Source organism: Olea europaea, unplaced genomic scaffold (genome assembly GCF_002742605.1).
Source record: "Olea europaea var. sylvestris unplaced genomic scaffold, O_europaea_v1 scaffold1829, whole genome shotgun sequence".
NCBI lineage: Eukaryota > Viridiplantae > Streptophyta > Magnoliopsida > Lamiales > Oleaceae > Olea > Olea europaea.
The window spans coordinates 1498-13730 of record NW_019236053.1 but is presented as its reverse complement, the minus strand read 5'-3'; the positions used below and the strand labels follow the sequence as shown (position 1 = coordinate 13730).

Here is a 12233-nt window from a genome sequence, read left to right as displayed (position 1 = left end):
ATGATAGGATCATTTGCTTTGTCGAATATATGATGAATTATCAACATCAGTTCTACTATTTATTTTGAACTTCTTTTTTTTTGTTAATTTGTGTATATTACTTTGGAACTTCCAAGTTTTCTATTGAAGAATTTTCAAATCCGTTTGTAAATATTTGCAAGTACTCTTTCGGGAAACTTCTAATATGAGCTCTTAGACAGTTGGTGTAATTTATGCTAAAATCATTAAAATATATATTTTCATGAAAGGTTTAAAGGCTACCTTATTTTTATTCTTCTTCTGGAGGATGTAATTTCTACTATCCTTCCTGTCATTTATTCACTTCCCCTGCTTTCTTATGACTTCTATTCTTGTGATTGTTCTGAATACAAGTGCTTTGATATGTTTTTATTTAAAGGAATATTATTTGAAACCATTTTTCCTATTTTTTTCATAACCATATGAAATAGCACGTACATTTGAGAGGTGAACTATCATATTGTTGCTTGAGACTTTGAAATCAGACAAGTTAAGGTAGCTGTGTGGATTTTTTCTATAGAATTTGTTCAGCTTGGCGTAAGCCTCATAAAGCTTTTTAAAACAGTGGCTTTAGTTTTGTAAGTTGATGCTGATTTAAAAGCTCTAATAGGCTGAGTAGTTATGCATTTGATAGTTCTTCTATTTTTCTTATAGTGATATAGTCTGGGAATCTCCTTGGAAACCATGTATGCTTTGTGACCTCATCATTGGAGGAGAAAGAACGGGCGTTGAAGACCCATGAGAAGATGGCATCAACCAAAACCCTCACCAAGAAGAAATATATCTGTCAAAGAAGCTCGGAATGCAGAAGGCAAAGAGTAGAAGACTGATGGAAACTTGGTAAATGGCTGCTTCCTATTTACAATCTCATAAAAAAAGTATTCTTCACTTCTAATCTTCCAAATTTAGGTAGGATAGACAAATCTTCTTTATTAAGCGCCCGCTTGAGCCCCATTTTTAACTAAAAATACATTTTAGAATAGTAGATTAAGGAAGAACGTGGTTAAAAAGTAAGAAAAATTTTAGATTTGTGTGATATTATTTTATTGAATAATGGATAGTTGAAAAGAAGAGAGAAAAAGATATTTTAAAAATAATGGGGATCAAACAAGGATAAGCATTGCTTCTTTGTAGTGTACTAGATTACATTCATGATGTGGCTGTGAGGTAAACATGTTGAGGCATAAGACCATGATTGGCTAATCTTAAGAACTGTACATATAAGGAAATAAATAATAAATTAATTTCCTGCTCCATCAAGTTGAAAATAAGTTACTTATTTTGATAGTAAGGTTTCACAAAGTAACTAACTTTCCTAATGTAAAAGATAAGTGTAACATATTAGCAAAACATGCTCTTAATCATGTTATTTTTGTTCCTAAGTGGATGGAATTGTGAGTTTTAGTCATTTTAATATTTGATTATATGATGAGAATCAACTCGGCATAAATAAATCAAAGGCTAATTGTAATCTTCATGTCGTGATTTATGTGGCAGTTTAAATAAGTTGGATTGTTTTACACTAAACATTTACAAATGTCTATTAGTGGTAGGGATCTAATAGACCCGCAATACTATTCACTTATGCAAGAAGAGGGAAGAAGGATACAAGGCAGCCTCGTCAACTTTCATTCCAGAATATTCTTGTAAGCCAGTAGCTGAGGGGGGAGGGGTAAAAGAGTAATAGTGGTAGATTAAAACGTCTATAAAAGGTCTTGTAGGGAAAGGGAAAAGTAGGCATTGTTTTAGTGAGTCTTTCTGTTAGGAGGGAATCCAGGCCCCTTGAATTGCCTCACTGTTCGTATGGATGCGTTGGAAACACGAGTAGACGGGATGCAAGCGTGAATGGAAGCCATGAGAACAGAGGTATCACGGTTACTGGAGAAATTCAATTTGATGATGAAGAAGTGGGATAGGTTGGAACGCAACCGGAAGGAGAAGGGAGTGGAGACCAATTCACTTGGCACTATTACGAGCCAGGACAATCCTCTCGCTTCACAAGGGTCAGGGGAGAACATTGAATTTCGGGGACGGCGAGATGAAAGGGATCAAGGCGGAATGAGAGGCTGCCGTTTGGAAATGCCAGTGTTCAATGGCGAAGATTCTGATGGGTGGATTTTTCAGGCTGAGAGGTACTTCAACATGAATCTACTGGCTAACTGGGTACGGGTAGAAGCTTTTGCCGTCTGTTTTGAAGGAGAAGCTCTAGCATACTATCAATGGGAGGAGTGTCGACAACCTATAACTTGGGAAAGACGTGAAGCTTCTTCTATTGGATCATTTTCGTCCTTCGCAGGAAGGGATAGCCTTAGAGAAGTTCCTGGCGTTGAAGCAAGAGAGCACTGTGAAGGATTACCGTAGAATGTTTGAGATGTTGGCTGCACCTTTGCTGGCGATTCCTGAATCAGTGATGGAGGAGAATTTCATCAACGGATTGAGCCCAGAAATACGTGCTGAAGTACGGTTGATGAGGCCCCAGGGGTTGGGCCAAATCATGGAATTGGCCTAAAGAGTGGAGGATAGGAACGAGTCCCTGAAATGAGCCCATTTGAGGCCAGGCCCAATTATGTATAAAGGCAGTGATATAGTCTCGTCGGGCAGCCCCAATTCATTTAGCCCCTCTCACCAATTCAGCCCAACGTCTCTACCTCTGAAGTCGTCCACAGTGACGATAGCCAACTCCAAGTTGGCAGCAATTCCGATGCCGCAACCGGTAATTGTAGCTAAGCCGACGTCTCCCTTTAAGAGACTCATCGACCCCGAGTTGCATGAGAAGAGGGATAAGGGTCTTTGCTATCGCTGCGATGAAAAGTTTAAGCCCAATCATAAATGCACAAATATGGAATTGCAAGTGCTTGTGGTACAAGAAGAGAATGGGATGGAGCAAGTGGAAGCACCTGAGGAGGAAGAAAGTGATGAACTGGGGGAGTTGATTGAACTATCCATTAAATCGGTGGTTGGCCTCTCCGTGCCTCAAACAATGAAGCTTCAGGGTTCCATTTTAGGGCAGAGTGTGATAGTGATTATTGATTGTGGTGCTACCCACAATTTTATTTCGAATGAGCTAGTTTGGAAACTTGGGTTGAACATCTCCAGTAAGTACAGTTATGGAGCCATTATGGGAACAGGGCTCGTGGTCAATGGAGGTTGAGTGTGTCGAGGAGTAGTGGTATCTCTACCACAGATTGATGTAGTGGAAGATTTCCTACCATTAAAGTTGGGATGCACAGTGATCGTGGGAATGAAGTGGTTGGGAACCTTGGGGAAGATGCAGGTAAACTGGGGAGCATTGACTATGCGTTTTAAGGTAGGGGAAAAGAAACCATTGTGTTGCGAGGGGACCCCAATCTAGATAAATAGCGAGTGTCCCTAAAGTCGATAGTGAAGTCCATTAGGAATGGGGAACAAGGGGTGTTGCTGGAATTGGGGAGTTTGGGTATGGTCTCTGAGGAAATGGGGATTGAGATGCTTGATACAATCTGGCACTTGTTGAAGGAATATGGTAGGGTATTTGGAGAATCCTACGAGCTTTTTCCAACACGAACACGGGATCACGCGATTACATTGCAACCGGGGACAGCAGCAATCAATGTGAGACCCTATTGTTATCCTTATGCCCAGAAAAATGAAATTGAGAAGTTGGTTCAGGAGATGCTAGTTGCTGGGATTATACAACCTAGTCATAGTCCATTCTCGAGCCCAGTTCTACTGATTAAGATGGATGGGAGTTGGCGCTTTTGTGTGGACTATCGTGCCCTCAATAAGGTTACAATACCTGATCGCTTCCCAAAATCGGTAATTGATGAGTGTTGGATGAATTACATGGAGCCCGAGTATTTTCTAAGCTGGATTTGAAGCCAGGATACCATCAGATCAGGGTTAAGGCAGAAGACATCCCCAAGACTACTTTCTGAACTTACGAGGGTCATTACAAGTTCTTGGTAATGCCCTTTGGGTTGACAAAAGCATTGGCTACCTTCCAGCACTTAATGAATGAGATCTTCAGACCCTTTTTAAGGAAATTTGTACTGGTCTTCTTTGACGACATTTTGGTGTACAGTGTGACGGTAGAGGAACATTGTCAGCATTTGCATAAAGTCTTGGGAAGCCTGCAGGAGCATAAGTTGTTTGCTAATGCAAAGAAACGTGTATTTGGACAGCAGAAGATTGAATATTTAGGTCACATCATATCTGAGGAAGGAGTGGCAACCGATCAGAGTAAAATTAAAGCAATGATCTGCTGGCCCCCACGCTACGTCAAGGAGCTCTGAGGGTTCCTTGGCCTGACAAGCTATTACATGCAGTTTGTGGCGGGATATGCCAAGGTTGCATGGCCACTAACCGAGCTTCTTAAGAAAAATGGATTCTTTTGGAGTAACGAGGCAGAGAGAGCATTCCAAGAACTGAAGGCAGCCATGACAGATGTCCCCGTATTCTCATTGCCTGACTTTTCACAATAGTTCGTCATTGAAATTGATGCTTCAGGGTATGGACTGGGGACTGTGCTGATGCAGAACCATCACGCTATTGCCTATTATAGCCACATTCTTCCATCTAATGCAAGAAAAAAATCAGTCTACGAGCAGGAATTAATGGCAATTGTGTTTGCTGTTCAGAAATGGCGGCATTACTTACTGGGACGGCACTTTGTTGTGCTGACGGATCAAAGAAGTCTGAAGTTTTTGTTGGAACAACGTATGGTCAGCGAAGAGCATCAAAAGTGGCTAACCAAGTTGTTGGGGTACAGTTTTGACATCCAGTACCAACTTGGGGTGCAAAATAAGGCTACAGACGCTCTTTCTCGGGTTGAACCAACCCTCAGTAACTTGATGATCTCTACTCCCAGGTCGCTACATTTAGAAGAGCTCAAACAAGCTATTGCCGCAGATGATGTTTAGGGTAAGCTGGTGAATGACATACAGTCTGGGCTTCTAGTGAAACCTGGTTTTACACTTGCAGAAGGGGCTGGTGCTTCCCAAAAACTCTCCTTTTGTCACAACCATATTGCAGGAAGGCCATGATTCCAAGATAGGTGGGCACTCCGGTTTCCTTAAGACATATAAAAGGGTTGCACGTGAGGTTTATTGGTTGGGGATGAAAAAAGATGTGTAGGATTATGTGGCTAACTGTGCCATATGCTAACAGAACAAGTACATGGCTTTGTCTCCTTATGGGCTGTTGCAGCCTTTACCTATTCCGGACTCAATTTGGGACGATATCTCACTTGACTTCATTGAAGGGCTACCCAAGTCGGGGGGATGGATACTATATTGGTTGTGGTGGATCATTTGAGTAATTATGGTCATTTCATCGGTTTAAAACACCCCTTCACTGCTCCCGAGGTTGCTGAGGTATTCATACGAGAGATAGTTCGTTTGCATGGCATGCCCCAGTCGATTGTGTGACGGGGACCGGATCTTCATGAGTAACTTCTGGGCGGAATTGTTCAAAGCACAAGGGACTGTTCTAAAACACAGCACTGCATAACACCCTCAGACGGAGGTGGTAAATCAATGCCTAGAGACCTATCTAATGTGTTTTGCAGCTGATAAGCTACGCATTTGGAGTCAGTATCTTCCTTAGGCAGAGTTTTGGTATAACACATTATTTCACACTGCTACCCAGCATACTCCATTCCGGATTGTTTACAGCCGTGATCCCTTGCCAATATTACACTTTGAGAAGGGTCTTACAGCTAATTCTTCTGTGGAGCAGCTTTTACTAGAAAGGGATGAGATTTTACAGGAACTTAAGGCTCAACTTTCCAGGTCTCAACTGAGGATGAAACAAATGGCTGATGGGCATCGATGTGATATTCAATTTGAGGTGGGTGATCTAGTGTACATTAAGCTGTGTCCTTTCCGACAGAAGTCGATGAAAAGAAGCTCATGTGCCGTTTGAAGTTATCTCAGAGGTGGATAATGTTGCTTATAAGCTTAACTTGTCTCCTACTGTAGCCATACGTCATGTGTTCCATGTGTCCCAACTATGGAAGGCGATTGGTATCTCTCAGCTTTTCTCCTCCCTGCCGCCGCATCTCACTGCTGAAGGAGAACTTGTTATTGAACCCCGAGGCAGCGATGGCAATCAGGCCCTGTCTCGTTGACAGAAATGGGGAGCCAGAAGTTTTGATCAAGTGGAAAGATCTCCCAGAATCTGAGGCAACCTGGGAGCCATTTGAAGCCATACAGAAGCCAATTTACTGTTTGAGCCAATCCAGTTTGAGGTAAATTAGTCAAATACTCTTCCAAGCTTGTGAACCATTGTTGAAGATATATGTGAAAACGTCATTTATCTTTCTGAAGTTTCTCTCTAGAATATCATGGATTCCACATGGAATCTCATTTTTGTAAGTGCTATATATATATATATATATTTTTTCTTTTTTCTTTTTATTTTTTACGAGGCTGCAAAGGGGATTTCAATTATTATAGTTCATTCCGTCCCATCTTCCCATTTCAACCAACCTATTAACGTTTACCCCACTAGTTATTTAGAAATTTTTTTTGGAATGCCTGTGAATATGAAGCATGTTTCTTTTTTCTTTTTATGGCTGCAGGAGCGTGGTAATTTGCTCGACGATTACTTGAAGAGCTTGAGCAAAGAAGAGAAGAAGACATTGATATGAAATGCCCTCAATTCCTTTTTTAAACATAGACTTTTTAACTAACAAACACGCAGCTATGGATTTATTCACTCCACACCTCTCTTCATAGAAATGCCTGACTTTTCAAAATTAAATGTGTGATGGTACTTGGGAATATGAATGTGATCTTGCTAGAATCTCACTTTCTATTATTATATGAACAGATCAAAGCCAAAGCAAGAATTTATAAGCAATCCTCCAAAGTTTTTATCTGTTGGATTTTTTTATTTTTTATTATTTTTTTATTTTTTATGTTTGACATCAAATTATAATTCAAAGAGAAAAAGAATTGGGGGGTGGGGGGGGGTGGGGTGAGCTGTTTATGCAAATATTCCATTTGTCAGACTGTCAATAATTTCCACAACTTTGTCACTGTCAATAATTTCCACTACTTTTGAGCTTTATGCTTTACTAGAAGAATTAAGTTGAGTTGTGAAAAAGGGGCTGACAAAATCCTTGACCGACATCCTCATGAGCGTGAGACTTGTGTGAATAAAAAAAGCTTCCCTCCCCTCCTATTCTAAGTGTGCTGTTAGACACAGTGTCAAATTCTTTTTGTCAGCATAGCATGATTGTTACTAGAAAAGACATTCCCACCAACAATCAATTTCATTAAATTACTAGTATATTTTGTGGGTTGGCCGAAGAAGAAATTTTATATTAACACATGTTATATTTATATGTATGCACAATTATTTAACTGTAGCGTTATTTGAAATAAATAATAGAACCAATAGAATGGGATGAAGCAGTGGCATAGACTGACATAAGAGCTTGTGATCATATAATTTTGGACCTTTGTTGACTGCTTCCCAATGAGGATCCCTTTCAAATTTGCAAGCTTAAACATGTCTTCAGTATCTGATGTTCCCTTTTTCGTTTTTCTGATAAAGAGGTACCTTTATGAAGTCAAAGGTTCATATAGATTGAATACAAGGACAAATGTTCCGACATTGAATCTTAATTGATATCTTGTTCAGATTTTTGATAATTCTTCTGTTCTTTCACCTTTGCAGCTGAACTGAAATAGAAAAGATAAAAAAATGAATGAATCAGCTAAGCTAAATTTTCTCCTGCATGATCGATGAAATTCGCACTAAGGAACTTTTTCTGTTGTTACACGTGAATATAGGCTCCAAGAGTGACCTACCATGTAAAAAAGTAAGGAGAACGTAGAATTTTGATCGATCCTTTATTATCTCGCCACTCTTAAAGGTTGCTTTCGGAAGAAAAGAAACAAAAAGCAACTAGAAACTCTGAATTCTACAAAAGTCGATCACTTAAAATAATAGCCAATGAAATTAATTGAAATTCCAAATTGAAGACATCACGTTTAAGATCTATTAGGATTCAAGCTGTTCCATGCAATATAATTCTATAAAAGTTACGTTACAGGTATATCTCCATATGGAGTATTTCAAAAGGGCAATGGAATTAAGAAGTCATGGTGTTTTCTCTTGGAGATGGAAATTTCTTCCATCGAATGTTATAAACTTTGTAGATTTTACATTTGTAAATTTTCACATACAAAGCTCAATACCTAGAAAGAAAATTTCTGTAGTATGAGTTTACTCATGTTTTGTACATTATCTAAATCCATCGTTTTAAAATTTGTTTCTTCTCCTACCGGAATCATTTTGATCAATTTTAGACCGATTAATAATATTTCGCTTACTTAAACAAAGGCCTACTATAATGGGACCCTCTGAAATCGATAATCATAAAACATTGGTCAATCAATATTAACCAATCAGTCCATGACTTCCCCCATTAAACCATTATAAATCCTCAGGTGCCGTGATCAAGCGTCTCTATCGTTTATATTATTTACTCCCATAGTTTGTTGTGGATGGTCCCTTTTCAAACATTTAACTACATTTCAACATACACATGCAGGTACTCTAGTTGATGCTTGTTATTAGGGATGTCAACGAGTTGAGTCGAGTCCGAGCCTAAAATTTTCTGCTCAAGCTCGGCTCTATTAAAATGGTCAAGCTTTTTTACGAGTCCGAAAAGCTCTACCAAAAAATTTTGACTCGACTCGGGCTTTTCCGAGCCAAGTCGGCTCGATTTTTTTTTTCCCTCTCTCTCTCTCTCTCTCTCTTTTGTTCGCTGCCTTTTTCTACCTTAAAAAGGGCAGCAATTGGCTGCCAAGGCAGAATTCCGCCTTTTGAATTTGCTGCCTTTTTTTCTTTTTTTTTTCATTTTTTTTTTGTTTTTTTTTTGTGGGGCTCGGTTGCTCCAAGCCACGAGCAGGACCGGCTCGGGCTTTTCCCAAGCCGGGCCGTGGACCGCCCAAGCCGTCGAGCCTTTTCTTCTACTTAATTAAAACAACTGGATTTATTATTAAATTGCTTTTAAATAATATGATGATTTTTTCTGTCATTTTCAAAACCTAAGCCACCACACGAAAATGAAATTTTTTCTATGTAGTTATTTATTATATTTCTCATATTAAGCCGAATCATTTATTAAATTAATAAAAGATCCATAAGCAGACGACAGTAAATAATAATTATATATTCAGTCAAGTATATAATATTTAAATTTGACAGTATTCTTAAAAACTATAAAATTAACGAGGGCCCGATCACAATTCAAACCAGAAGTGGGGGTTGTAATGGTCTTTTTCACTTAAATGGGTAGAACCCCACTCGTGAATAGTAAATGTCGTCTAAGTCAATGCAACTTATGTGTAATGTGTGTGTGTGTTTTGTGAATAACTTATAACGGTGATCTTTGATCAGTAGTCATTTCAGACTCTCGAATGGTGAATTTCCGAACTGAAACATGGTAAAAAAAAAAATACACAGAAATAAAAACTTTACCATGTACTGTCAAGAAAAAAAATAAGTTTTTTCATTAATTTCCATCACAAACAGTAAACCATCTGAATTCCCACCATACGATGCCCCTTCAAATCTTTCCGATGGTAATTACAGTCAGTTTTCAATTCATTAGTACTGGTACATACGCTTCTCTTGAGTCTTGTTTTCATCGAGTAAACCATTGCCGATGCTAATCATTTGCTAACTTCTTCAATATCATACTGCAGTTGGCTGTTCCCCAAAATCCCAGTTGACTTTTGATCAGTAAATATGAGGAATGGGTCTCCATTGTTATCTCCATTGATATGTCCATAATCAAGAATGAACTTTTGATTTTCTCGAAATCCATTATTTGACACAAGTCCTTGAAGACAGCCCAGTTCTTGTTTTACAGTTTTTCCACGGCTGATCTGACTGCAGCTTCCATCAGATGAAGAACAACTCGCTTCAGCGCCACCAAACACGAGCATATTTTCTTTTACAGGATAACTTTTCAAATCCATTAAACACTCTTGCTTTTGATCATAATAAGACCGATAATTGGTTGTTAAAGGAATATTGCTATTATTGTTGTCGAGAACATTTTGGGGGAGTGAAGAAATGGAGTCAAGGCCCCCTTATAACCTGATTTATGATTATCGAATTTTCAGATCATGGTATTGGCCATTGGGTAATTTTCTCTTTGGCTAATTGGCTCTCTGTCTTATGCATGAAAGTTAAATAGTCACTAAACTTTCATCATATTTCTACATACTCACCCAACTTTAAACGATTACTCAATACTCTCTCATCTTTTAATTAATTATTCATCCACCATACATTAAGAAAATGAGTTGATGAACAATCCCACTTGACAAGTTGATGGCATGAAATTGGTCCGAGTCCATTAAATTGCACCTAAAAAAACATGATTTCCCCTTCCTTTTACGAAAGCTTTTTCGTAAAATGAAGGAACAATCACATTTTACTATGGTACAATTTGCTTATTTGGACATGCAAGTTTTTATAGGAGGTTTATACAAAATTTCTCATCCATATCTAGACCCCTATGTAACTTGTTAAACAAAGATGTGACTTTTGAATGGACACTTGAATGTCAAAATGCATTTGAATTGTTGATTGGTAAACTCACCTCTGCACCCATAATTCAACCACCTGATTGGACATTGTCATTTGAAATTATGTGTGATGTTAGCAACTTTGCGGTAGGTGCTATTATAGGGCAACGAAAAGAAGGTAAACCTTTTGTGATTTACTGCGCTAGTAGAACTCTAAATAGTGTTCAAATGAATTATTCCACTACTGAAAAAGAATTACTAGCGGCAGTCTTTGCGCTTGATAAGTTTCGATCCTATTCGATTGGCTCTTCCATTACTATTTTCACAGATCATGCAGTCCTTAAGCACCTTCTTGCAAAGAAGGATGCTAAGGTAAGATTAATATGTTGGATCTTACTTTTGCAAGAATTTGACATCATTATTAAAGATAAGAAGAGAGTGGAAAATGTTGTAGCAGACCATCTGTTAAGGCTGACTTTTGAAGACAACTCAAACACCTTGCCAATTAGAGATGAATTTCCTGATGAAAATTTATTTACTATCTCTTCTCTACCATGATTTGCTAATATTGCAAATTACTTGGCTGCAGGTGAAATCCCAAAGGAGTAAAGTGCACAGGAATTGCCCCGACCAAATATTGAGACGATGTGTTCCTGATGAGGAGATACCCAGTGTACTAGATTTTTGCCATACCCAAGCTTATAGGGGCCACTTTTCCATGAAAAAGACTGCTGCAAAAATTTTGCAGTATGATTTTTATTGGCTCACCTTGCTTAAAGATACTGATGCATATTGTAGATCTTGTGAGAGGTGTCAGAAACTAGGTGCTATTTCCCGCCGTAATATGATGCCTTTAAATCCCATTTTGATAGTTGAAGTGTTTGGTTGTTGAGGCATTGACTTTATGGGACCCTTTTCACCCTCTTTTGGCTATTTATACATTATTGTGGCTGTGGATTACATGTCCAAGTGGGTAGAGGTGATTGCTAGTAGAGCAAATGACAATAAAACGGTTGTTAAATTCCTTAAAGAAAATATTTCGTCTCGATTTGGTACATCACGTGTTATCATTAGTGATAGAGGCACACACTTCTGCAACCGTTCTTTTGAGGCACTAATGAAAAAGTATGATTACAAAGGTACAATTGCAAATAGTTCAACATAAAAGAAAGAAGCAACAACACTTAGCAGAAAATTCAATTTCATTGATATCAAAATGATTACATAAGGTGGGCCGAATCCATTACATAGAGGCCCTAATCTACTGCTACCACATCATCCCTAGCTTTTGCCCCGACCTTCTGGGGCCTCAGCAGCTTACTCGATAGCTCTATCTGGTCAACTTCCGGTAGGTCCACCGAACTTTGCTTCCAATGCAGTTAAGTCCAGAGTTAGGTAGACCTCCCTTAGGCGATCCAACATTGCTTGGGCATTCTATGTGTCCCAAAAGTTGGGGAAGTTGTCATACAACGGATGCTCCTCGAAATGATCAATGAAGTGCTGGACTGCCGACTCCCTCACCACTACAGGCATCACAAAGTAAATCTACCAAGGCATCCGAAGTATCCCCTGACACCAAAGCGTTGGGTAATCCGAGGTGCTTCTTCAATAGATCACACCGCCGTCAATTTCAGAAATATATATCTGTGTCAGGATCCCCTTTATCTCCATGGATTAATTGAT

The 12233-nt window shown here is 38.9% G+C and overlaps 2 protein-coding genes across 2 annotated transcripts; both read left to right on the top strand.

The window, feature by feature from the left end:
* The first annotated feature begins 2238 nt into the window (after nt 1-2238).
* On the top strand, nt 2239-6873 carry LOC111378525. The gene is made up of 2 exons (XM_023001738.1): nt 2239-6244; nt 6578-6873. Exon 1 carries the CDS (start codon nt 2585-2587, stop codon nt 3167-3169), a length of 585 nt encoding a protein of 194 aa, XP_022857506.1. The 5' UTR covers nt 2239-2584; the 3' UTR covers nt 3170-6244; nt 6578-6873.
* Nucleotides 3241-4289, top strand: LOC111378522. The gene is made up of 4 exons (XM_023001735.1): nt 3241-3292; nt 3401-3783; nt 3880-3959; nt 4079-4289. Exons 1-4 carry the CDS (start codon nt 3241-3243, stop codon nt 4287-4289), a joined length of 726 nt encoding a protein of 241 aa, XP_022857503.1.
* Nucleotides 6874-12233: the final 5360 nt, after the last annotated feature.